Source organism: Piliocolobus tephrosceles, chromosome 12 (assembly GCF_002776525.5).
Source record: "Piliocolobus tephrosceles isolate RC106 chromosome 12, ASM277652v3, whole genome shotgun sequence".
In the NCBI taxonomy this organism is placed as follows: domain Eukaryota; kingdom Metazoa; phylum Chordata; class Mammalia; order Primates; family Cercopithecidae; genus Piliocolobus; species Piliocolobus tephrosceles.
The window spans coordinates 124,204,535-124,231,992 of NC_045445.1; the positions used below are offsets into that span (position 1 = coordinate 124,204,535).

Here is a 27,458-nt window from a genome sequence, read left to right on the forward strand (position 1 = left end):
GCCGAGGGGGGCCTCCCGGGCCAGCTCCCCGCCCCCAACGGCTTCCCACCCTCCGCCCTCTCTCCCAGCGTGGCGGGCTTCCGCGTCAAGACGACGGCGCACGGGGCCCCGTGCCGACCAGCCCCGCCTCCCTGGGCGGGCCCCGGGCGGCTCCCGCGGCCCGCAGGGGGCGCGCGGCCCGGAGCGGCCCCCGGCTCGTGGCCCCGCACGCCCCGCCCCTTCCCCACCCCTTTCCCGCCTTCCTCCACCCCCGGCGTGGGTGATCCCGAGGCTCGGCGCGCTTCGGGGCAGAAGCCTGGAGACGCCGTCCTCGACGCTACCTTCTCTGGTGCTTCTGTCTCTGCCTGCTGCCCCCCCAGCCCTTTCCCCCGCCCGCGGCCCCACTCGGCCCTCCGCCGAGCCCCGCCGGGTGCTGCGAGGTCCCCGGCGTTGGCAAGGTCGGTCCGGGCCCCGACGCCGCGCCGCCTCGTGCGGAGCCCGACTGTCTGGTTTCGCGACTCAGCGCTGTCTTCTTTCCCAGGACTTATCCAGAAGGTGCTGCAGGCGAGCACGCTCGTGCCCCGCCGGAGCGACCCGGCTCGTGCCGGGAGCGGCCGCTCGTAGACGTCCGAGGAGCCTGCCGAGTGCCGTCCCGGCGCCCGACCGCCCACCCATCGGCCCGCCGGCCCGGTTCTTCCTGATGCAGACTGCCGTCCACTAGAGGCTGGACAGGACCCCCCGAGGTACGTAGCCGCCCCTGGCCGCCGGCCTGCGGAGCCCGGGCTTCGCCCGCGGCCCCGAGCTAGGCACAAATTCGCCGGCCCTCTCTACACGGACCCGAGTCAAACATTTGGTAGACGCCGGGACCTCATTTGTCTTTGAGTTTACTTAAATTGTTTGAAATGTAATTTTTTTTTTCCCCCAGAGAGAGCGAGAAAGAAAAAGGAAGAAGCATAATTCAGCCATTTTTTGCAGCACACAGCTGCAGGTACCATGATTATTTTTTCCCTAACCCGTTCCTTCCCTTTAACAATTCAATTTATGCCTGAAATAGAACTATGCGAAATGCGAGGCATAAAACTAGGAATCGGAAGGTCTGGGTTCGACTTGGGTGACTCTGAGAAAAAATCGCGTACCGAGCCTCGGTTTCTTATCTATGAAATATAGTCGGTAGTACCAACATCGCAGGGTTGAGAGGACTATATGAGGTCATATATGTGAAAATAATCCTTAACAGTAGAGTGTTGTAAGAATGCAAGGCCGTTTTTTAAGTAACCTTTGCTAGAGTGGTTAATGTAGTGGCTAACTGTTGCTGCCTCTTTATTTCTATATTACAAATATAAGCAAATAAGTACGGAATGATAGTAAAGCAGTGCTGTGAATCCATAGATCTATAATAGTCACGTTGCTTGGCCTTCCTCCTACGAAGTGCTAACTGCTTATTTAAATAACGGTATTCTTTAATTCAAATGTAACGTTACTGTGGGCGCTTTGCTTTTCCTCGTTCTAGGCCGCTTTAGGCCCCTTTTCTTACTCTGAATATTTAGTTAACACCTTACATTTGTTTAGTCTTTTCTGTTTTCTGAATTTGTTTGCCTTTGGTGATCTGATTAAGTGGTAATTTAGAAAATGCCTTGCAGACATATATACCCTAATTTTAATGCCTGTTTTTCATATCTAGGGAGCAGGATGCTCTAATACTTCTACTAATTTGAAAATTGGTTAAGAGCTTATCAATGCATTCATGTTTCAGTAATCCTTAATAGATCTAGAAATGTATAGAACATTTCAACTTTTTAGCACTTAATGTAATTACATAATTTGATTCTCATTTTTAATCATCACAACATGTAGTAGGTGCTTAGAGTCACAGTTTATCAGTGGTAGAGGATGTTAACTTGCACTCTTGCTGATTAATTTGGGGAAATAATAGGATAGTAAATATTTGTGGTTTGAAAATTGAATTTATTTTGCCAGAATTTATATGTGTAACAGATCAGTATGGATCATTTTTACTTGGCACATCAAAAATACAGTATGGTTTGGCTTAAATGGTCCACAAAAAGTGAAGGAGAAGCATTTTTGGGTATATTGTTATTTTTAGCTAACAAATGGTTTTGAGTAGTTAAGTGTTTTATTAAATTTATAATCGTCTAGTCCAATATCAGTTATCTTTTCAGAGTATGCTTTTGTGTTTTGTAAAAAGGCAGAATAATAGAAGTTGGACAGGATTAACATAGTAAAAGGAAGAGCCTACTTCAAAGTGGTTGGTTTTATAGATTGGATTTATCACTTAACTTGAAGATAAAATTTTGACAAATCATTGCTTTATTGGGAATTTCAAGGTTTGACCTTCTCTCTACCTCGAGTCGGGTTATCTCAGAAACCTAACCTTGACCAGGGCAGGCTTGGCTTCATGGATGTTCAGAAGGGCCCCACACTTGGTTTAATAATCTGCATGTAAAACTGGGATTGTACAGTATAAGGGTGAATGGTAAAAGTCATGCTAATTTAAATTTTTAATTTTCCTTTACTCAGAACGACATTAAACATAAAATTTAAAAAACACCCATGAGAGCCGGGAGCGGTGGCTCACGCCTGTAATCCCAGCACTTTGGGAGGCCAGGAGTTTGAGACCAGCCTGACCAACGTGGAGAAACCCCGTGTCTACTAAAAATACAAAATTAGCCGGGCGTGGTGGCACACGCCTGTAGTCCCAGCTACTCTAGTTCCAGCTACTCTGGCGGCTGAGGCAGTAGAATCTCTTGAACCCTGGAGGCGGAAGTTCTGGTGATCCAAGATGGCGGCATCGCACTCCAGCCTGGGCGACAAGAGCAAAACTCCGTCTCAAAAAAAACACCATGAAATAGTCGAGAGACACAGAAGAAAGGAAAAAGCTTTATATTTTACTGCCTTTAACGACTTTTTTTTTTCCCTTTTAAGACGGAGTCTTGTTCTGTCGCCCAGGCTGGAGTGGAGTGGCGCGATCCTCGCTCACTGGAACCTCCACCTCCTGGCCTCAAAGGATTCTTGGGCCTCAGCCTGCTGAGTAGCTGGGATTACAGGCATGCGCCACCACGCCCGGCTAATTTTTGTATTTTTGGTAGAGACGGGGTTTCACCATGTTGGCCAGGCTGGTCTCAAACTCCTGGACTCAAGTGATCCGCCTGCCTTGGCTTCCCAAAGTGCTGGAATTACAGGCGGGAGTCGCGGCACCCAGCTTTTTTTTTCTCTCTCTTTTGAGAGACAGCCTCGCTCTGTCTCCCAGGCTGGAGTGCAGTGGTGCGATCTCGGCTCACTGCAACCTCCGCCTCCCGGGTTCAAGCTATTCTCCTGCTCAGCCTCTCCAGTAGTTGGAGTTACAGATGCGCATCACCATGCTCAGCTAATTTTTGTATTTTTAGTAGAGACGGAGTTTCATCACATTAGCCAGGCTCCTCTCGAACTCCTGACCTCAAGTGATCCGCCCGTCTCGGCCTCCCAAAGTGCTGGGATTGCAGACGTGAGCCACTGCGCCCAGCCGTCGCCCAGCCTTTTAACGCCATTTTCCCCTGATTTTGAACAAGAGTCCCCGCAAATGATGTAGGTGGCCTGTTGTCAAGCCTGGCCTTTCCCAGTGCAAATGTTTTGAGAGTGAATAATGTTAACTGTGAGGAGAATGAATCTTTAGCTTAGAGGAGGTGGATTACTTTATTAGCATCTATTTTCTCTGAATTGGAGTGCTGTATCTCATGTGGTTTTTATTGAAGAGAAATGAAAGATGGAGCAATGCGTGAGGCATTGTAGAACAGTGTTTAATCAGGAAGGCTCTGAAGTCAGGCGGACCCCAACTTCACAACTTACTAATAATTATATAGCCTTGGGCAAGTTACCTAACCTGTGAGCTTTGATGTTCTCATCTTTAAGTCTGGGATGGATACAAAACATGGAAGGTTGTGAGAATTAAATTTATCCGTCTTTCCAACAAATATTTATTAAGCACTTATTATGTGCCAAGCACTGTTTTAGGTGCTGGAGATATAACAGTCAATGAAGCAAAACCGCCAAATTGAAGCAGAAAGGAAACTAAGTAAAATGGATAGTCTGTATTGCCATTTAATATACTGCAGAGAAAAATAAAGAGGAGGAGCATGGGGATTGTCTGGTTGATGGGGCAGATGGGGTTTTGCGACATTAAAAGAGGGTGTTTGAGGAAGGCCTCACTGAAATGACACCAAAGACCCTAAGGGAACCATATATATCTGGGGATAGTGTGATCCTGGCGGAGGGAACAGGGTGTAGAGAGGCCTTAAGTTGGGAGTGTAGCTGGTTTTCAAGGAACAGCAGCACCAAGGGAGATAGTAATATAAGATTATTATTATTGCCATTTTAAGAATCATTGGAAAGGCTCTCATAATTCATTTCTGCCAAGGGTATATGTTGTATTGCTGCTGGTCCAAAAGTGGAAGACCTTTTCAGAATTTGAAATTTTAACTTTGGAAACAAGAAATTAGGAAAGGCAAAATATGTTGTCAGGTTTTCTGTTTTTAATGTAAGACCCTTAAAACTCATCAGGCTCAATCACTGAAACATATAAGAATATAAGAATGGATAGAAAAAAAATTCTTTGCTCTGATAAGATCTTTGAATTTAGTTAATGATACATATCGTAGACTTTTAATGATTTGCAGGAAATCTGTATCATAACAGCAAGACCTTCCAAAATATTTAGTTTGGTTGTATAATTCTTATGAGGAACTGAAAGGCTAACATTACAGTATTTGTGATTTCATGTTAGAATAGAACTTAGATGATTTGGGGTTTTATTCCCCAGTAGAGGCTTTTCCTAGAATTCTCACTGGATCCAATCTCTAAAGGCTAAGGGAAGCTGTTTTCCATGACATCACTCTTGGACTACTACTAGTCATAGTGTGGAATAAGCAGAGAAGCATTAAATTAAAGTCTTCTGATGAAAAATAGCATTCAAGCAGGAGTGTTTTTTTCTTATAAGGCTTCTTGTATTATAGGATGACTAAATGCTAAACATACCTGAAAAGTGAAGTAATTTGGTGCCGGTCTGGAGGCTGGAGGACCCAGGGCCCTCCTAATAGTTTAGTTAAATGGTCATTTGCAGTTTGGTCCTGAGTTATAAAAATATTTTGATGACAAGAAAGAATTTCCAGTATTAAACACATTAAAGTTAACTTACACAACCGCTCCTCCCATATTAAAGTGAGTTTTCAATTTGAGTAGTGTATTGAGAGTAAAGTGACCACTAATAGAGCTAAAAATTTAGTCTGTCTTTAAATTTGTCTTTTGTTTTAGATTGGTATGTTGAGAAGTTGGCTGCTTTGTGATTGTCGAATTTACATTTTTTTGCTTTATAGGTTACAGAAGTGAGAAATGTTATGACTCAGAAATTAATTCTGTTTTTATCTGTAGTAAGCCTTTGCATTCTCTTTTCAGTATGCAACTGTGGCATTTTCTGCATAGACATCAATTTTGGTAGGAGAACAGTTTGGGGATGAAGATAGTATGAAATTATTTAAATTTTTCATTGAGGATAAGTATATTATATCAACCTCTGAGAATCTAGCTTTTGCATTGAATACGTTAAGCTTTTGTATGAATTTTCAAGCAGCTGTGGAAGGAATGTGAAAGCAATAAATTATTGCTTATGGCATAAACATAGAGGTTAATTTTGAAATGTCTTTTAATTAATTGCCTAGAATTTTGCCTTCACATCAGAATGACAGCCTTATAACTGAAAAGGAAGCATTTAATTTATTTGCCTTTAATTTCCTGTCCAGTTTTACACCCCCCCAGACTTCTTTTTTTACTGGTCACTAGAGAGTTTGAAGTGTTCAAAATTTCTGTGACATAAATAGCAGTAATAGTCTTCCAGGGCAGAGGTAGGAGTAAGAAGAGGTTGAGGTTTGTACGTGCACGTGTGTGTGTGTGTGTGTGTGTGTGGTCACTTATCTCTTATACTTTCAGTTCTCAAACCTGTGGTCTCAGGACTTCTTTTTACTCTTAAAAATTAGTGGGGGCCGGGCTTGGTGGCTCATACCTGTAATCCCAGCACTTTGAGAGGCCAAGGCAGGTGGATCGCTTGAGGCCAGGAGTTTGAGAACAGCCTGGGCAACTTGGTGAAACCCGGTCTCTACTAAAAATACAAAAATGAGCCAGGCGTGATGGCGGGCGCCTGCAATCCCAGCTACTCAGGCAGGAGAATCGCTTGAACCCCGGAGGCAGAGGTTACAGAGATCATGCCACTGTACTCCAGCCTGGGTGCAGAGTGAGACTGTCTCAAAAAATAAACAAATAAAAATTAAGTCTGTTGCATGGTAACCTAAATAACTTTTTTTTAATGAAAAATAACTTTTCTAAAACAGTTAAGAACTTGGTGGAAAGATTAGCATTGTTTTAAATTTTTGTAAATCTCTTTAATATCTGGCTTAATAAAAGCCAGTGAGCTTCTCATCAGCTTCTGCATTCAGTCTGTTGCAATATCACATACCATGTGTAAACCTCTGGAAAACAATGAAAGTGAAAAAGACAAATAACTATTCTTTATTTGTGTATTTATTTTGAGAAGGAGTCTTGCTCTGTCGCCCAGGCTGGAGTGTGGTGGCGCAATCTTCGTTCACTGCAACCTCTGCCTCCCGGGTTCAAGCAATTCTCATGCCTTACCCTCCTGAGTAGCTGGGATTAGAGGCACATGCCACCACCTCTGGCTAAGTTTTGTATTTTTTAGTAGAGACAGGGTTTCACCATATTGACCTGAGCTCAAGTGATCAGCCCACCTCTACCTCCCAGGGTGCTAAGATCGTGGATGTGAGCCACCGTGCCTGGCTGACCAATAACTTAAAAAAAAATTATTTTGATAATAATTTTGACATTGGGAAGCCCCTTTAGTGGGGACTGGAATCTTTTAGGACAACTGGATTCACTTGTCCCCAGATCATGCTTTGAGAATCCCTATACTATTCATTCTTAGGCACAAAAATGTGAGGCTTTCTTTTATTTAGTCAGTACCAAGTTTATGAAACAAGATACATTCTTCAGTATTTCCTTCCTGGTAGTATAAGTATGCTTTGTCATTTGGTCTAATTTAGGTTGGTTCCCCTCTCGGGGAAAAAAAAACCTACCATTTGAAATTCTGAAGGGCATGTATAAAATGTTGATAAACCTATATGTGAAAAGTAAGGATACAGAATTTTTGTACATTGAACATTTTGTCAGTAAATGTTTTTTTCTCAAAGCCTCTTAAATTTTTCCTCCAGCACTCACTGATTTAAAGAATTCTTATATAAGGTTTTTGTGTTTTACAATGATTCGTTTTCTTTTGGGAGAGTGGGGCTACACACTTCTTGTTGAGCATGCTGCTGCCGCCGCTGCTGTCTCTGCCATTGCAAAGTAGTTCTTATAATAGTTTTCTTCCTTAAATTGATATAATTCTGTACTTACATTTCTTTTTAGAGACAGGGCCTTGTTCTGTCGCCCCGGCTGGAATGCAGTGGCTTCATCGTGGTTCACTGCAGCCTCGACATCTTCAGCTCAAGCGATTTTCCTGCCTCAGCCTCCCAAGTAGCTGGGGCCACAGGAGCATGCCACCAAGCTCTGCTATTTTTTTTTTTTTTTTTTTTTGAGACGGAGTCTCGCTCTGTCCCCTAGGCTGGAGTGCAGTGGCGCAATCTTGGCTCACTGCAAGCTCCACCTCCCGGGTTCACGCCATTCTTCTGCCTCAGCCTCCTGAGTAGCTGGGACTACAGGCGCCCGCCACCGCGCCCGGCTAATTTTTTGTATTTTTAGTAGAAACGGGGTTTCACCGTGGTCTCGATCTCCTGACCTTGTGGTCCGCCCGCCTCGGCCTCCCAAAGTGCTGGGATTACAGGCGTGAGCCACCGCGCCCGGCCAAGCTCTGCTATTTTTTAAAAAATTTTTTTGTAGAGAAGAGGTCCAGCCACGTTGCCCAGGCTGGTCTTGAACTCCTGTATCAAGTGATCCTCGTGCCTTGTCTCCCAAAATGTTGGGATTACAGGCATGAGGCTGCTGCACCCAGTTAAAGAGTTATATACACAGTTTTGTTTGTTTGTTTGTTTGTTTGTTTTTGAGACACGGTCTCACTCTATTGCCCAGGCTGAAGTTCAGTGGTGGATTATAGCTCAATGCAGCCTCGGCCTCCCGGGCTCAGTTTATCGTCTGACTTCAGCCTCCTGAGTAGCTGGGACTACAGTCACACACCACCACATCTAACTAATTTTTGTGTTTTTAGTAGAGATGGGGTTTTACCACATTGCCCAGGCTGGCCTCGAACTCCCGGGCTCAAGTGATCTGCCCACCTTGGCTTCCCAAAGTAGTGGGCTTACAGACATGAGCCACCACGCCTGACCCTGATCTGTTGTAAATCTGCATTATGATAAACCCTAGGGAGGCATGCGATCGGTAGAGAGGAGATTGAGGGTTCTCACTTAACGTTAATTCATTTATTCACCACCCTAACTTGATAATAAGATGACGATGATTATTAGTAATGTATGGATGGAAACCAGTATTAGGAAGTTAACAACATTTCTCTAGGTCACACAGTAAATACTAGTAAGCACTTTGATTTCAGAGGTTTTGCTTTTTCCGACCACACTATTTTGTATTTTTTGCAAATAGACTCTAATCTTTTTTTTTTTTTTTTTGAGACAGGCTCTTACTCTGTTGCCCAGGCTGGAGTGCAATGGCGCCATCTCAGCTCATTGCAACCTCTGCCTCCTGGGCTCAGGCAATTTTCCTGCCTCAGCCTCCCAAGTAGCTGAGACTACAGGCACACACTGCCACGCCCAGATAATTTTTGTAGAGACAGGGTTTTGATATATTGCCCAGGCTAGAATCTAGTCTTAACTTTATTTCTAACTACTAATTCTATGACCTTGAATAAAAAGTCAGTTCACCCGTGGACATTACAGTCTTTATCTGTGGAGTTAGAGTTGACCTGGGTCCTGAGTCCTGAGAAACTATACTCAGAAGGTGGGCTGGGGAGTTTCTTCAGAGTTAACTATATCAGGCTTACTATTTTGGCTCTAGTAGCACAACATGAAGGGGCATGATAATAAGCCTTAATATTACAGTGTACTTAAGGTCCATGCACCGTTCTGAGTGCTTTACATCCTTTAATTCATTTAATCCTCACGGCAACCTGTAAGGTAGGTTCTATTGTTAGTACCCCAGTTTTTTTTTTTTTTTTTTTTTTGAGACAGGGTCTCACTCTGTTGCCCAGGCTGGAGTGCAGTGGTGCAATCTCTGCTCATCTCAACCTCCACCTTGTGGGTTCAAGCAGTTCTCCCAGCTCAACCTCCCGAGTAGCTGGGATTACAGGCGTGAGCCACTGCACCTGTCCAAGTACCCCAATTTTTTTTTTTGAGATGGAGTCTTGCTCTGTCACCCAGGCTGGAGTGCAGTGACGCCATCTCGACTCACTGCAAGCTCCACCTCCCAGGTTCACGCCATTCTCCTGCCTCAGCCTCCCGAGTAGCTGGGACTACAGGCACCCACCACCATGCTCGGCTAATTTTTTTTGTATTTTTAGTAGAGACGGGGTTTCACCACGTTAGCCAGAATGGTCTCGATCTCCTGACCTTGTGATCCGCCCGCCTTGGCCTCCCAAAGTGCTAGGATTACAAGTGTGAGCCACTGCACCTGGCTTGAGGTACCCCATTTTTAAAGTTTTCGATTTTATACTTTTTAAATTAATTAATCAATTTGAGATGGAGTTTCACTCTTGTTGCCCAGGGTAGAGTGCAATGAACTGATCTCGGCTCACTGCAACCTCCGCCTCCCAGGTTCAAGCGATTCTCCTGCCTCAGCCTCCCAAGTAGCTGGGATTACAGGTGCCAGCCACCACACCTGGCTAATTTTTGTATTTGTAGTAGAGACGGGGTTTCACCACATTGACCAGGCTGGTCTAGAACTCCTGACCTCAGGTGATCTGCCCACCTCGGCCTCCCAGAGTGCTGGGATTACGGGCGTGAGCCACTGCGTCCGGTTCAGATTTTGCATTTTAGAGCACAGAGAGGCTGAGTAGCTTGCCCCAATGTTACAGAGCTAATAAGAGGTAGAACCATGCTTCAAACCTAGGCATCTGACTCCAGACCTATACCCTTACTTACTACTTCCATCTAGAGACTATCATTTTGGTCACTTAATCACTGAGTATTTCACTGTTTTCTACTTCATACATGGTTACCATAAAAGTAAAATACTGCTCTCTAAAGTTGTTAGTCTTATTGATAAATGCACTGAGCTTTTTAGGTAGAAAATAAGTTACTGCATATGTCTTGGCTATTGCAGATTAGTTTTAGAAGTCTGTTTAGATCAGGTAAACTTCACAAATGTATTGCTGATACTTTAAAAGTAACTATAGTTTATTTAACTGGCATGCGTATTTAGTGCATTGCATATTTACAAAATCATATGAAAAGAATGAGAATTTTAGGACTAAAAACATTTTAGAGATCATGTCTAGTGCTCTTGTTTTTACAGATGCAAAGAGAAGGCCAAGAAAGTTTGAGTAACTTATAGATATTTCTGTTCTAAAACTATTAGTTAGGACCCTTGGTTATAAGTAGGAAAAATCAACCTAAGGTAGTAAAGAGGAAGAATTTATTCTAAGAATGTAAGGCTCTCTCAGAACCCAAGGGCAGACATAGAACTGGGTCTAGCAACTGGGAGAATGAGGTGTTCAGGAACGCTCCCTGTCCTTCTTTTGGCTTTGTTCTTTCTCAGTTGACTGCCTTTCTATGATCTTCAGCCCACATGGCAGACAGAAGTGGGTGCCCACAGCTGCTCTTTGACATGTTCCAGTTCCCGTCATACACAGTCAATACACATCTCTCTCTTTTTCTCTTTGTTTCTCTCTTCTCTCCCCTCGCCTTTGCTAAGTTTCTGTTCATCTTGATTCATATTTCCCACTCCTGTATGACCATGAGTGACTGTGGCCAGGATCACAAATTGGGAGGCTGCCTGCTAGGAGTCCCTCTCGGCAGGCTGGGTGCCCAGAGGAGAGTGCTGTGTACTTAGGCAGGAGCTGTCTTTACAAGTATGTCTTTGGGGTCTTTTGACTCACAGTTTACCAATCCTCTTCCTCCTCCTCCTGTTTTTTCCCCCGCTGCTTCTCTGCCTTACAATATTTCCACCATAGTAAGTATCTGGAACCTTGATTGTTGGTTGTTTTTTTGTTTTTTGTTTTTTTGAGAAAGCATAGTTTCTCCTTTTATAAATTTAGATGGAGTATTTTTCAGAAATGTGAATGCTGGCCGGGCGAGGTGGCTCACGCTTGTAATCCCTGCACTTTGGGAGGCCGAGGTGGGCGGATCACGAGGTCAGGAGATCGAGACCATCCTGGCTAACACGGTGAAACCCCATCTCTACTAAAAATACAAAAAACTAGCCGGGCGAGGTGGCAGGCGCCTGTAGTCCCAGCTACTCGGGAGGCTGAGGCAGGAGAATGGCGTGAACCCGGGAGGCGGAGCTTGCAGTGAGCCGAGATCGCGCCACTGCACTCCAGCCTGGGAGACAGAGCGAGACTCCGCCTCAAAGAAAAAAAAAAAAAGAAATGTGAATATTAACTGTTTTAGACCTTTTCAGGTAGTGATTAACTGTTGAATAGAGAGGGTGACTTTGACATGAAGTATGGTATTTTTAGGCATTGTCAAAATAACAGATTAACGAAGCACAAAGTAGTTTACTCTCAAGTATATGAACACTGATTTCCAGCCTTCTATTATTAAATCTTCATTAAATGTGACCAATAAATCTTTATTTTTGCTTTTAGATTTGGGTCTTGTTCTACTGCGCAGGCTGGAAAGCAGTGGCATGATTATGGCTCACTGTAGCCTGAAATTCCTGCCTCAGCCTCCCGAGTAGCTGAGACTGTAGGTGCATGCCACCATGCCCATTTGATTTTTTTTTTATTTTTATTTTTTTAAGAGACGGAGTCTCGCTCCGTTGCCCAGGCTGGAGTGCAGTGGCGCGATCTCGGCTCACTGCAAGCTCTGCCTCTCAGGTTCATGCCATTCTCCTGCCTCAGCCTCCCGAGTAGCTGTGACTACAGGCACCCACCACCACGCCCAGCTAATTTTTTGTATTTTTAGTGGAGACTGGGTTTCACCGTGTTAACGAGGATGGTCTCGATCTCCTGACCTTGTAATCTGCCCGCCTCGGCCTCCCAAAGTGCTGGGATTACAGGTGTGAGCCACTGCGCCCGGCCGATGTTTTTTTTTTTTTTTTTTTTTAGAGGGGGTCTTGTTTTGTCGCCCAGGCTGGAGTGCGGTGGCCGGATCTCAGCTCACTGCAAGCTCCGCCTCCCGGGTTTACGCCATTCTCCTGCCTCAGCCTCCCGAGTAGCTGGGACTACAGGCGCCCGCCTCGTCGCCCGGCTAGTTTTTTGTATTCTTTAGTAGAGACGGGGTTTCACTGTATTCGCCAGGGTGGTCTCGATCTCCTGACCTTGTGATCCGCCCGTCTCGGCCTCCCAAAGTGCTAGGATTACAGGCTTGAGCCACCGCGCCCGGCCTTTTTTTTTTTTTAATTTTGTTAGAGATGGGGTCTTTGTTTCTCACGCTGTTCTTTCAAGTGATCCTCCCACCTCAGCCTCCTGAGTTGCTTGGATTACAGGCACAAGCCACAACTCCCTGCAGACCAATACAGCATGACAAGGCAGAGTGATCGTTGGTGACCATAAGGATCCTGAAAAAAAAAATGTAATATCAAATTTTTCATCCGGTTTAATTTGTTGTTTTTAATTATATATTTTTCTATTATTACTTTTTTTAGAGATGGGAACTCACTATGTTGCTTAGGCTTGTCTCAAACTCCTGGGCTCAAGCAGTCCTCCTCCCTTGGCCTCCCAAAGTGTGGGATTACAGGTGTGAGCCCCACACCCAGCCCTATTCTAATTATTTGGAAAACTGGTAATTAGTGTGATGTTGATAGCCCTCTTAGACTGGTTATTCAAACACCACACTGTATGAGATTCCTTTTGTTCCCAGTATGCATTTGTGTGTGTAGGAAAATTCTAAGCTCATCAATTTTACCTTTGAAAATAATTCAAGCCTGGGAATGGTGGCTTATGCCTGTAATCCCAGCACTTTGGGAGGCCGAGGCAGGCAGATCTCTTGATGTCAGGAGTTTGAGACCAGCTGGCCAACAAGACAAAACCCTGTCTCTACTCAAAATACAAAAAAAAAAAAAAAATTAACTGAGCCTAGTGGCGCGTATCTCTAACCCCAGCTACTTGGGAGGCTGAGGTAGGAGAATCGCTTGAACCCAGAAGCTGGAGGTTGTAGTGAGTGGAGATCGCACCACTGCACTCCAGCCTGGGCGACAGAGTGAGACTCCATCTCAAAAAAAAAAAAAAATTTTTTTTAAGCTGGATGCAGTGGCGTGCCTACTGAGGAGACTGACGTAGGAGGATCGCTTGAGCCCAGCAGTTCAAGACTGTTGTGTACTGTGATCATGCCTGTGAATAGCTACTGCACTCCAGCCTGGGGAACATAGCAAGACCCTGTCTCTAAAAACTAAATCAGTAGTTCAGATAAACAAGACCAAACTTGTAGCTTACTTTGTTCTTAAATGTATTAGTAAAGGTGTTTTGCCAAGCATTGATTACAGTTTCCAGAATTTATTTTTTTCCAAATTATAGATAGCCCTCTTGTGTTCTACCTTTCCAAATGAAATGGTACAGCTTTCGATTAATGGAGTACTAATAAAAATTTGTTATTTCATCTTTTACATACTTTGCGGTCTTAGATTAGTGAACCTTTAATGTGGTAGAATCAGTAGGACTTAAAGGTAGGTTAGGGGAGAGAAGGGAGGAAAGCGGGAACCTCAAATGCCTCTTGAGAAGATGGGGAATACTGAAAAATCTGATGTGGGGGCAGAATAGAATTATGATTGTTTAGACATGTTGCTTTTGAGATGGCAAAATAGGATCATCCCAAAATGGAGCACCCAGAAGTGTCTGCTAGGCAGTTGATTCCACATATATATGGACTGGAGTAAGGATGGAGATCTGGACAGAGATTATCAAGGTACTGGTGAAAGTGCATATAAGTAGAAACCATGGATTTAGGTGAGCTCATTTAGGGAGACAAAGTATTTAGATGAGAAAAGAGGCAAGAACAGAATCCTGGGGAATACCAATGTTTAAAGGATAGCTCAAGAAAAGTGAGCCCATGAAGGAGATTGAGAAATGAGCAGCCCAGAACTAGGAAGAGAATCAGGAGCACAGTATCATGGAGCTGAGAGTGTGAAGAGCTGAGCATAATTTATGCTGCAGAAGGATCCAGGGAAATGGGGACTAGAATGTAACCTCTGAATTGGACCAATTAGGGCCTTTTAAAGAGATTTTTATGAACTTTTAAAAAAGCAGTAATACACTTTTATTGGAAATAGATTAGAAAACACAGATTAGCAAATAGGAAGGGATAAAAGTAAAACTACCTGTTTTATTTATCTATTTTTATTTATCTACCATTTTTTATTTTTTATTTTTTTGAGACAGGGTCTTGCTCTGTCATCCAGGCTGGAGTGCAGTGGTACAATCTCAGCTCACTGCAAGCTCCACCTCCCAGGTTCAAGCGATTCCCCTGCCTAAGCTTCCTCCCACCCGAGTAACTGGGATTGCAGGCACCTGCCACCAGCTAATTTTTGTATTTTTAGTAGAGACAAGGTTTCGCCATGTTGGCCAGGCTGGTCTTGAACTCCTGACCTCAAGCAATCCGCCCACCTTGGTCTCCCAAAATGCTGGGATTACAGGCGTGAGCCACCGCACTTGGCCTGCTCTACCGTTTTTAATGTTTTTGGCATTCTATCCTTTTAGACTCTTTTTATTTCTTTCTTTCTTTGAGACAGGGTCTCACTGTATCATCCAGGCTGAAATGCAGTGGCATAATCATGGCTCTGCAGCCTCAACTTCCTGGACTCAGGTGATTCTCTCACCTCAGCCTCCCGAGTAGCTGGGACTACAGATGTGAGCCACCGTGCCCAGCTTTTTTTTTTTTTTTTTTTGAGACGGAGTCTTGCTCTGTTGCCCAGGCTGGAGTGCAGTAGTACAATCTTGGTTCACTGCAACCTCCACCTCCCAGGTTCAAACAGTTCTGTGTCTCAGCCTCCCAAGTAGTTGTGGTTAAAGGCATGTGCCACCACGCCTGGCTAATTTTTGTATTTTTAGTAGAGATGGGGTTTCACCATGTTGGCCAGGCTGGCCTGGAACTCCTTACCTCGTGATCTGCCTGCCTCGGTCTCCCAAAGTGCTGGGATTACAGGCATGAGCCACAGTGCGTGGCCCCATCCCCCCCCCCCCGCCTTTTTTTTTTTTTAAAGAGACAGTGTCTCACTATGTTGCCGAGGCTGGTCCTGAACTTCTGGCCTCAAGCAATCCTCCTACCTCAGCCTCCCAAAGTGCTGGGATTATAGGCATGAGCCACTCATGCCTGCCTTTTCTTATTTATTAAAAAGGGTTTTTTGTTTTGTTTTCTTTCTTTCTTTTTTTTTTTTTTTTTTGAGATGACTTTGGGCTGGGATAACTATTGAATAAACGGGTTAATCTGTCAGGAAGTTGAATAAAGGGTATCATGGACAACATATTGATGACACAAAGTAGTAAATCTAGTGATAGTTTATTCATGGGAGTGGAGAAGTGGCATCTTTTTAGTGCGTACATGGATACCACCTTTTCCTTCTCGGCAACTGAGGGCTCAGCCGAACCCAGAGTACAGAGGGATTCCCAAATGGCACTTACCTCCATACCTAACACAGTACCTGGCACACAGAAGGGCTCTTCCTTTTAGTAAATGAAATGGGAAGGCATTGACAGAGTGGTAACACTGGCAGTGACAACCTCCCTGAAAAAGGAGGTAGAACAAGTGACAGCAGTTGACTGCAGTGCCAGCTGCTTCTCTGGACGGCTCGGGGTCCATCCAAACACCTAACCAGGGGAAGGACAGAACTTCGGAGATTAGGTCCCACAGTGTCACTGGTGGAAATTCAGAGCCGTAGATGTTGGCTGCCACATCCTTAGTGCTCTTTTAGGCTGGTGTGGTTTATAGATCATGTTCTAGCAAATACCTCCAACATATGATCCCAAGTCATGAGGTATTCTAGAAGGTGCTTAAAAAATGGCTATAGTATCCCAGAGATTTGTCCATATCTGTTGTTCTTAGTTTGGGAACATCTTTCATGGTCCATCAGTGTTGTATCAGCAGGGAATAACAACTGTTCAGTGGATGAAACTGCCCAGAGGCACTGAAGATTGGCCCATGATTAAAGGGCCAGTCAGCATAGTTTTTGTTTAGCAGGGCAGGGATGGAGGACAGGCAGAGAGTTAAGGGATGAAGGCCCTAGTTAGAAAGTGGTTGCTCTGATATGGGAAGGTCTAAACTGGAGAAGGACAGAGGGTAAAGTTATATCATAGACCAAGTGAAAGGAGAGTAGGAGGGTTAAGTAAGAAGTTGACAGTTAAGATTTCAGATGTAGACCAGTTCTGGATCAGGGACAGGTCCAAGTTGGGTGGGAGGAGGGTTTGCAATGGAATAAGTCGGGAGGTTGTAGGAGTTGAGATGGTCAGGGAGTTTTGACTTACAGTTTTTGGATGGGTGATCTCATGTGAACATTGAAGAGGTGTGAAAGATGACTTAGCCAGGTGTTGAAGTCTTTTTTTTTTTTTTTTTTTTTGTGATGGAGTCTTGCTCTGTCTCCCAGGCTGGAGTGCAGTGGCGTGATCTTGGCTCACTGCACCCTTCGCCTCCCGGGTTCCAGGGATTCTCCTGCCTCAGCTTCCCAAGTAGTTGGGATTACAGGTGCCAGCCACCACGCGTGCCTAATTTTTGTATTTTTAGTGGAGACGAGGTTTTGCCATGTTGACCAGGCTGGTCTTGAACTCCTGACCTCAGGCGATCCGCCCTCCTAGGCCTCCCAAAGTGCTGGGGTTACGGGCGTGAGCCACTGCGCCTGGCCCTTTTTTTTTTTTTTTGAAATGGAGTCTCGCTCTGTCGCCCAGGCTTGAGTGCAGTGGTGCAGTCTTGGCTCACTGTGACCTCCACCTCCTGGGTTCAGGAGATTTCTCCTGTCTCAGCCTCCAGAGTAGATGGGACTACAGGCACCCACTACCATGTGCAGCTAATTTTTGTATTTGTTTTTTATTTTCTTTATTTTGAGACGGAGTTTCACTCTTGTCGCCCAGGTTGGAGTGCAGTGGCGCAATCTCGGCTCACTGCAACCTCTGCCTCCTGGGTTCAAGCGATTCTCCTGCCTCAGCCTCCTGAGTAGCTGGGATTACAGGGGACTGCCACCACGCCTGGTTAATTTTTATATTTTTAGTAGAGATGGGGTTTCACCATGTTGGCCAGGCTGGTCTCAAACTCCTGACCTCAGGTGATCTACCCACCTCGGCTTCCCAAAGTGTTGGGATTACAGGCATGAGCCACCACGCCTGGCCTTTAATTTTTGTATTTTCAATAGAGACACGGTTTTACCATGTTGTCCAGGCTGGTCTTGAACTCTTGACCTCAAGTGATCCGCCTGCCTCAGCCTCCCAAAGTGCTGGGATTACAGATGTGAGCCACCGTGCCTGGCCCAGGTGTTGAAGTCTTCATCAAATGTTTGAGTGTGATTGGGGAGAAGATGTGTATGGAAGTGATAAGGGGTGACAGAAGATGAATTTTTATCTGAACAAAAGGCCAGGTTTTAGAAAAAGAACAATAGAAAGCTAAGAGAGAGAAAGCTTGGAAAGTAAGTCTGTAAGCTCTAACAGTTTTTTTTTTTTTTTTCTAACGTGCGTGGGAGTAGGGATAGAGGTTGGAGGCAGGAGGCCTGGAAGCTGTGACTTTTAGGAAAACTATGTCTCATTTAAATGAAGTTGAGGAGGGAACTTTCTGTGACCAACCTGAGCACGTAGGGGAGTTTTGTTTACATTGAAGTAAGGTTCCACGGGGCACAGTGGAAAGGTTTGGGAGGGAATTCAGGGATGGAGGATGGGTCATTGGGGAAGAAGCTGGGAGCTGTGTAAGGATGAGAATTAAAAAGATAGATGGCCTGGGAGGGGGTATGTAAAAAGGAGAAAATTAATTTGCTTCATAAATAGCCCAGTAGACTGAATTAGTGACTGGGCTCAGTGGCTCACGCCTGTAACCCCACCACTTTGGGGAGGCCGAGTCAGATGGATCACCTGAGGTCAGGAGTTTCAGATGAGCCTAGCCAACATGGCGAAACCCGTCTTCACTAAAAATAGAAAAATTAGCTGGGTGTGTGGCAGGTGCCTGTAGACCCAGCTACTTGGGAGGCTGAGGCATGAGAATCACTTGAACCCGGGAGGCGGAGGTTGCGGTGAGCCGAGATTGTGTCACTGCACTCCAGCCTGGACGGCAGAGCTAGTCCGTCCCCCAAAAATCAAAAAAGTAGACTGAATTAGTTTATTCTGCTGTATTTAAGAGATCTAATTATAGTTCTCTGCTGTTTTACCTTCATTTCTCTGATATGGAAAGATTTGGTTTAATTTCCTTTAAAATTATATATTTGTATTTTTAAATATATACGCATCACATCATTATTGTTTTTCAAAGTAAGGGTAATGAGGTAAATGAAAAGAAAGCCTCTCCTGAAAACCCACTACCCAGGGACGTTATTTTGGTACATATTTCTCCAGACTTTTTCTCAGCTAACAAATATATGTGTATTTAGTTTTTGAAGATGTACTCAGTATACTGCGGTCACTTGCTTTTTTTTCCCATACAATATCTGGTAAATATTCTTTGTAAAAATAGTTAAACTGTTGGCATCATTTTAAATGGTTAATTTATTGTAGGACCGTATCATGTTTTAATAATTTGTTATTGGACTTTTGAATAGTTTCTAATTTTTTAATAATAAGCCTAGATAGAAAAACCTTATATGTACAGCTTGGCTATTTATTTGAATATTTCCTTTAGGTAAATTTCTAGGAGTTTTAAGGTGTACTTTTTAGTTTCATTTTTGTCCCTTTTCTCATAATTTAGTGTTTGGCTGTGAAATCCTTTTTATGTTGCTAATTTTGGAACATGTTTAAAGTATATTTGATTAACAGTATGAAATCAATGGAATAGGCATATATTATTTGTAAGGTAACAATTTACCATTGTTTGACATATATATGTGTGTGTGTGCGCGCGCGCATATATATATATATATTTTTTTTTTGGAGATGGAGTCTCGCTCTGTCTCCCAGGCTGGAGTGTAGTGGCGTGATCTCGGCTCACTGCAGCCTCCACCTCCCAAGTTCAAGTGATTCTCCTGTCTTAGTCTCCTGAGTAGCTGGGACTGCAGGTGCATGCCACCACACCTGGCTGCTTTTTGTATTTTTAGTAGAGTCGGGGTTTCACCATATTGGTCAGGCTGGTCTTGAACTCCTGACCTCAGGTAATCCACCCACCTCAGCCTCCCAAAGTGCTGGGATTACAGGTGTGAGCCACCGCGCTTGCCCGACATATGTATATATTTTTAAGAGAGAGGGTGTTGCTCTGTTGCCCAGGCTGGAGTGCAGTGGTGCTATCATAGCTCACTGTAGTCTCAAACTCGTGGGCTCAAGGGATTCTCCCACCTCAGCCTCTGAAGTAGCTGGGGCTGCTGGCAGTGTACCACCATGCCCAGCTACTTTTTATTACTATTATTTCATAGAGACAGGGATTCGCCATCTTGCCCAGGCTGATCTCCAACTCCTGGGCTCAAGCGATCTTCCTGCCTTGGCCTCCCCAAGTGCTGGGGTTACAGGCATGAACTATTGAAGTATCTTTAATAGATTCTTTTCCTTAGGTAGGGAAGCCAAAAACATTAGTCTGCAAACCTTCAGTTTGTCTTCTCCCAAAGGACTTGTACATTTTAGACTTACGTAGTGGAATTGAGATAATAGCAAACATTGTTAAAACTCCAAGTTAATACGGTCTTCTGAATGCATGGAAGTGTTTAACATTGTTGTCTTTGATTACTTTTTTTCCAGGTGATTCATGGCAGGGGACGTGGAAGGATTCTGTTCCTCCATCCATGACACCAGTGTCTCTGCTGGGTTCAGAGCACTGTATGAGGAGGGATTGCTTCTTGATGTCACTCTGGTTATTGAAGATCATCAGTTCCAGGCCCATAAAGCACTCTTGGCCACCCAGAGTGACTACTTCAGAATTATGTTTACTGCAGACATGAGGGAACGAGATCAGGACAAAATTCATTTAAAAGGTCTAACAGCTACTGGTTTCAGCCACGTCCTGCAATTTATGTACTACGGTACTATAGAGCTGAGTATGAATACCGTTCATGAGATTCTTCAGGCTGCCATGTATGTTCAACTTATAGAAGTGGTGAAGTTCTGCTGCTCTTTTCTCTTAGCGAAGATCTGCCTAGAAAATTGTGCAGAAATTATGAGACTCTTAGATGATTTCGGCGTAAACATCGAGGGAGTCAGGGAGAAGTTGGATGCCTTTCTGCTAGACAACTTTGTGCCACTCATGTCTAGGCCTGACTTTCTGTCCTATCTGAGCTTTGAGAAGCTCATGTCTTATTTGGATGATGATCATCTGAGCAGGTTCCCAGAGATAGAGCTGTACGAGGCTGTGCAGTCTTGGCTGCGGCATGATAGAAGACGCTGGAGACATACCGATACCATCATTCAGAATATCCGGTTTTGCTTGATGACCCCAACCAGCGTTTTTGAGAAGGTTAGTGTGTTTGAAAGCAATAGACAGTACTCATCATTTAGTTAAGGCAGTGTATGTCTTTATGGATAAGATTCACAGACTTACTTAGGAGCCAAGAATGAATAAGTTATAAGAGTACTTTATGTGTAAGAAGCCTGATTTGTTGTGCATTTAGGTTTTATAAAATACATTTTGTGGGTGAAAGATAAACCACGTAGGTAGTAGAATAGTTTTCTTTTAAAAGTACTTTTAAAGTTGAAGCATAATTATTTTATGCAAAATATTACATGTTTGCTGTAGCTTTTCATTTCACAAATTAAATTGGAACCGAGTCAGACTAGATCTCTTTTTAAAAATAAATATAAGTAATACATGCAGAAATTGGCATTGAGAAGAGTTCTGCATGGTATACATTAATAGAGTTTCTTATTCTTCTAAAATATAGCAAGGACATACAAAATAGCTCTTGAAAACCAATAGGCCCTAATGGTGATTTTCTTCCCTACTCTTACTTTCTGGTTTTCCCTGTTTTACTGTGAATAGTAACTAAATTTGACAATGAAAACATGTTATGTGTCTAAAAACATCATTTTGGCATTCCTAAACAAGTAGACTATAAATCCTCTATCTACATTGATCGACCATCCCTGGGCACATTTTACCATCTCTTAAAAATAGTCTTTCTCTGAAACAGCCTTGCCCTTTTTTTGCATGTAAGCATTTTCATTTTTATATCAGAGTTTCACTTGTGATCCTTTCTTGCCCAAGGGTCATAGAGCAGTTTTAGTAATTGCTTAATAACTTAATTGGTTTCTAATCACATGGTTACCTCTGGGGTTCTGTTTACTTCTTGCATCTTCTCTTTTTTCTAGAAAGCACACTGAAAACTTGGTCGGTCACCTTTCATGTTAAATAGTTCCTCAGCTTTAGTTATTAGACCTGGTTATAAAAATATCTGCAAAGGAGGGTTGTTTATGCCATTTGAAAAATAAACCCATTTGCACCTTTGAATAACAGCAGCCTGACATATTTTTTTTCTTCCAAAATGCTGTGAAACTGAGAATTCAGTTTTGTGGATTTTTATCTTTTATTCTCCGAATGTATTGATATAGCAAAAATAATTGAAACGAAAGTATGTGTATATGTATATATAATTTTTTTAAAAATTTGAGATGGAGTCTTGCTCTGTCGCCCAGGCTAGAGTGCAGTGATGTGATCTCGGCTCACTGCAAACTCCGCCTCCCGGGTTCAAGCGATTCTCTTGCCTCAGCCTCCCGAGTAGCTGGGATTACACAGGTGCCCGCCACTGCACCTGGCTAATTTTTGTATTTTTTAGTAAAGACGGGGTTTAACCATCTTGGTCAGGCTGGTCTCGAACTCCTGACCTCATGATCCACCGGCCTCGGCCTCCCAAAGTGCTGGGATTACAGGCCTGAGCCACCCCCTGCCCGGCCAAGAATATATTTCTTAATTATATTTGGTTTAGTGATAATCAGCCCCACATCAATTATGTAAATCATTTGTCTCTGATGTTTTGATTTTTTTTTTTCCTTTTGTTTTTATTGCTCTCTTTCCCTAGGGAATCCTGTTTTGTTTTGGGGTTTTTTTGGTTTTTGTTTTTTGTTTTTGAGATGGAATCTCACTCTCGCCCAGGCTGGAGTGCAGTGCCATGATCTTGGCTCACTGCAGCCTCCACCTCCTGGGTTCCAGTGATTCTTCTGCCTCAGCCTCCCGAGTAGCTGGTATTACAGGTACCCACCACCACGCCTGGCTAATTTTTTGTGTGTTTTTAGTAGAGACGGGGTTTCACCATCTTGGCCAGGCTCGTCTCAAACTCCTGGCCTCAAGTCATCCACCCGCCTTGGCCTCCCAAAGTGCTGGGATTATAGGCATGAGACACTGTACCTGGCCCCTGTTTTGTCTTTATACATTAAATGCAAATTCTTTCCCACTACTAGAACAAAACCCCTTCAACCTCAGTCTAGATGGAAGGTACTGTGAAATAAAAGGTAAGATTTTCCCTCTTGTCAGACAATATGATAGATAATTGATAGCAGTAGATTTTCTTTTTTTGAGACGGAGTCTTGCTCTGTCACCCAGGCTGGAGTGCAGTGGCGCTATCTCGGCTCACTGCAACCTCTGTCTCCCAGGCTCAATCGAATCTCATGCCTCAGCCTCCTGAGTAGCTGGGATTACAGGCGTGAGTTACCGTGTCTGGCCACAGTAAATTATTTTAAGTGCTGAGCTTCAAAGCCTTCTTATAGTCCAGTGATCAGTTCAAGGCAAACAAAAGTGACAGTAGCTGAAAATTAACACTAGACTATCAGGTAATTTTGCAAATTGTAAAAAACGTCAGTTATATCTACTGGTGGATTCCTTTGGCATGTGCAGCATAAGAGGTGGTTATTACCCATTGGCCAGACATTGGGAGTTATCAGAATAAACATGTTGTTAAGGCTTCCTTCTGGAATTATTTTCTCAGGAAAATTTAGTAAGGACCTAGCCACAGAGAGATAATTGGTTTTTGTTTTTGTTTTTAGTTTTGGAGACAGGGTCTCGCTCTGTCACCCAGGCTGAAGTGCAGTGGCACGATCATGGCTCACTGCAGCCTCCCTCTCCTGGGCTCAGGTGATCCTCCCACGTCAGTCTCCTGAGTAGGTGGGACTGCAGGTGTGCATAACCATGCCTGGCTAATTAAAAGAAAAAAAATTTTTTTTAAAGAAATGGGGTCTCACTATGTTGCCCAGGCTGTTCTCAAACTCCTGGCCTGAAGTGATTCTCCCAACCTGGCCTCCCAAAGTGTTGGGAGATGTGAGCCACCATGCCTGGCCTATGTCTCTTTTAATCTATGAGGATGTTCAAACATACAAAAAGTTGAGTAAATAATATAATGACCGCTTGTATAGCTATCACTTAGATTTAAGAACTGTTAACATTTGCTGTATTTGCTTCATATCGATTTTTTTCTGGGTCGAACATTTGAAAATGTTATAAACATCACGACACCTCCTCCTAAATACTTAACATGCTTCTCCTAAGCATAAGAACTTTTTCCTACTTAAGTACGATACTAAAATACTATTCTACCTAGGAAAATTAGGAAGACCCTAATATCGTTATCTAATCTTTCTTCATCTAGAACAGTTCTTCGCTCTTTTTTTTTTTTGAGACCAGACCACCAGTTGCCTCAGTGTGTCCTACATTCTGGATGTCTCTGATAACTTCCTTGTGTTGGTGTTAACTTAGTTCTTCTATTCCCTTTATTTCCTACTAACACATCTTTTTAGCACCATGTTTTTCAGGAACAGTTACAGGAAAATGTTGAATGCCAGAGAAAAACTTGGAAAACTACTCTAATCAAAGTAGCTAAGTAGTTTCTATGAACTTTGTATTATGAAGCGAAGTAGCCCAATTCTAGGACTAAAATCAAGAATTTTGTTCATACTATTCTGTATTAGGTTTCTTTTCGATTCCTAAAATCCCCTCCCTCTTTTTGATTTAGAACACTTCCATTTAATGTATTGGGATTAAAACTAGCTGAAGTGTCAGTGACTCTTGAACTGCATTGTTCAATATAGTTGTCACTTGTGGCTCTTGAACACTTGAAATGTGGCTACTCTGAATTGAGATTTCAAAGACTAAGATGATAAAATGAATGTAAATTACCTCAATAATTTTTATATTGATTACATGTTGAGATTATATTTTGGATATATTGAGTTCAACAACTATATTATTAAAATCAACTTCACCTTTAAAATGTGGCTACTAGAAAATGTAAAATTGCATCTTTGACTCACATTTGTGGCTCAGATTCTATTTTTATCTCACAGCCCTGCTCTAGAAGTTAAGATGTGTTGTTCAATAGAAACTGAATGTGCATACGGTAAATAGCCTTTCTCACATACTTAACCCTTCTCCCAGATTTCTAGCCTTTAGAAACGTTATGTACAATTAGTGTTAAATGAACTTTAACCTACCTGATGATTCTGTGGATTGGCTGGTGAAGATAACTGTTATTGATTATAGCATCTTTTTGTCAGGATCCACCACGCACGGCTAATTTTGTATTTTCAGTAGAGATGGGATTTCTCCACGTTGGTCAGGCTAGTCTCAAACTCCTGACCTCAGGTGATCCGCCTACCTCAGCCTTCGAAAGTGCTGGGATTTACAGGCATGAGCCACCGCGTCTGGCTGGAGATTCTTAATTCTTCCTTTGGTAGTAACAGATTTGAGCAGTGACTTAATAGTGTAGGGAAGGGGGCATTCTGCCTTTACCCAAGGAAAAGCCCCCATTCGTTCTAGGGACTCAAGTCATGTGCTCTAGCTGTGCTGAAATCTTTGGGTTTATCCTTCTGCAGTATCTATGTAGTCCTCTACTGGATTTTCTCCTTAGGTGAGATAAGATTGTCTTAACTTTTTTTTCTTTTTTTTAGTATACTTTTTTTTTTTTTTTAATATTTAAAATTTTTTTGTAGAGATAGGGTCTCACCTATGTTGTCCAGGCTGATCTTGAGCTGGCCTCAAGTGATCTTGCTGCCTTGGCCTCCCAAAGTGCTGGAATTCTAGACGTGAGCCACCGTGCCTGGCCAGATTGTCTTAATTTTTGTACTCAGTATTCTGTGGAACCATCCCTGAAGAGGTCAAGGCTTCCAAATTTCCTGAGTTCCTTAGAGGCAGCAATACTGTTTATCTGAACACTGTGTGCGTGCGCGCATGCACGCGTACATTTATGCTACGTCATGCACTGAATGCTCTACTGTACATATAGGTAGCATCTACACGTTATCCCCATTTTGTAGATAAGGAAACAAGCACAGAAAGGTTAAGGATCTTATTCCAGACCAAGTGGCACTGTCCAGACTGAAAGCCAGGGCAGCTTGCTTCCCAACCTGGGACTTCCTGTTACAGCTGATAGAATAGGGAGAAGACCCTAAAGTGCTGGAAGCATGCTGTTAACCTGTGGCCCAGCCTGGGTCATTCAGAAGTTGTTACAGAGCTATGAAAATTCTAAGCTGTTTACATTAACAAAACATAGCCTAAGGGGCAGGTGTATGTTACAGAGTTGTAAAAATTCTAAGGTGTTTACATGAGCAAAACATAGCTGAAGGGCCAGGAAGGGTGGCTTATGCCTATAATCACAGCACTTTGGGAATCCTAGGCAGGAGGATCGTTTGAACCCTCGAGTTGGGGACCAGCCTAGGCAACATAGGCAAACCTATCTCTACAAGAAATTTAAAAATTAGTTGGTTGTGGTGGTGCATGCCTGGAGTCCCAGCTACTGGGGAGTTTGAGGTGGGAGGATTGCTTGAGCCGGGGAGGTCGAGGTTACAGTGAGCCATGGTCGTGCCACTGCATTCCAGCCTGGGCGATAAAGTGAGAACCTGTTCCTCCCTACCCCCCCCTCAAAAAAAGAAAACATTGCCTAGGAAATTTAATGGCACTGAAAAAATGCATATAAAGTGTGGCAAAACTTCGATATGAAAGCACAAATCTTGGGTTTTCACTGAAATAATCAAATTGAAATTTTAAGGATCGTGTCCTTTTGACATAGTTATTTAAGGGTTTTTATGACTCATTTGATCTATAGTGGATTCCTAGTTTTAAAACTAGACTACAGTTTCAGTTTTTACTTACGGAAATGTCTGTGGCATGTATTTTTTACTAGCTCTGGTGGTCTTTGCACATGTTAACAGATAAGGCCTGACATTTGTCATTCTGAATTTCAGTGATATGAAGATTTAAATAGTTGAAACTGCTTTCTTTGGTCTTTGGTTTTTAAAAAACAATTACTGTTTTATTGAAAACATTGTGTGAAGTAAATGTATATTTGGCAAAATGCATATTATACCTGTCTTTTATTTATTTTTGTTTTTTTTTTATTTATTTTTTTTTTGAGACCAAGTCTAGCTCTGTCACCCAGGCTGGAGTGCAGTGGCACGATCTCAGTTCACTGCAAGCTCCGCCTCTCGGGTTCACGCCACTCTCCTGCCTCAGCTTCCCGAGTAACTGGGACTACAGGTGCCCACCACCACGCCCTGCTAATTTTTTCGGAGATATATATTTTTTCCTTTTTTTTTTTTTTGAAACGGAGTCTCGCTCTGTCTCCCAGGCTGGTGCAGTGGGGCGATCTTGGCTCACTGCAACCTCCGCCTCCCAGGTTCAAGCGATTCTCCTGCCTCAGTCTCCTGAGTAGCTGGAATTGCAGGCATGTGCCTCACGTCCTGCTAATTTTTGTGTTGTTAGTAGAGACGGGGTTTTGCCATGTTGGCCAGGCTGGTCTCAAACTCCTGACCTCAAGTGGTCTGCCCACCTCGGCCCCCCAAAGTGCTGGAATTACAGGCGTGAGCCACCGCTCCCAGCCTATACTTGACTTTTTGTACATAAAATATTTTTTAAAGAAAATTGTTAAATTATTCGTTAAAATACCCATATGTTGATTCTCTAGTACAGTGACATTTTAATATTTTTGAACCCAGGGTATCTTCAGTATCATAAATATGCATAAGGTAAGATTCAGCATCCCAATGCTCCCCTTAGAAGTTGTATTAATATGTAAAATACAGTGTCTTCATAATCATAAAATCTTTCAATTTCTCAAAGGGAAAGAAAGCTATTTTAAATCCTGTAAAGAGAAAAAACACATTAGTTCAGCTTTGTATTTAGGATTTTATAGTTCATTTTTCACTGGCTATTAAGGAAGTAGATTATATAGAAGTATCTGCTTTAAAGCCATCATGCTTATTCAAAATATTTTATTTTATAAACTGGCTCATGATAGTCAGACCC

At 43.2% G+C, this 27,458-nt stretch overlaps 1 protein-coding gene across 1 annotated transcript in view; it reads left to right on the forward strand.

The window, feature by feature from the left end:
- Positions 1-264: 264 nt before the first annotated feature.
- KLHL15 (kelch like family member 15) overlaps positions 265-27,458 on the forward strand; it is a 47,371-nt gene continuing 20,177 nt past the window's right edge. The window contains exons 1-3 of the mRNA XM_023202605.1: positions 265-437; positions 521-722; positions 19,979-20,690. Of these exons, the coding sequence (XP_023058373.1) occupies positions 19,986-20,690 (705 nt within the window). The 5' untranslated portion in view covers positions 265-437; positions 521-722; positions 19,979-19,985. The remainder of the gene's footprint in view (positions 438-520; positions 723-19,978; positions 20,691-27,458) is intronic.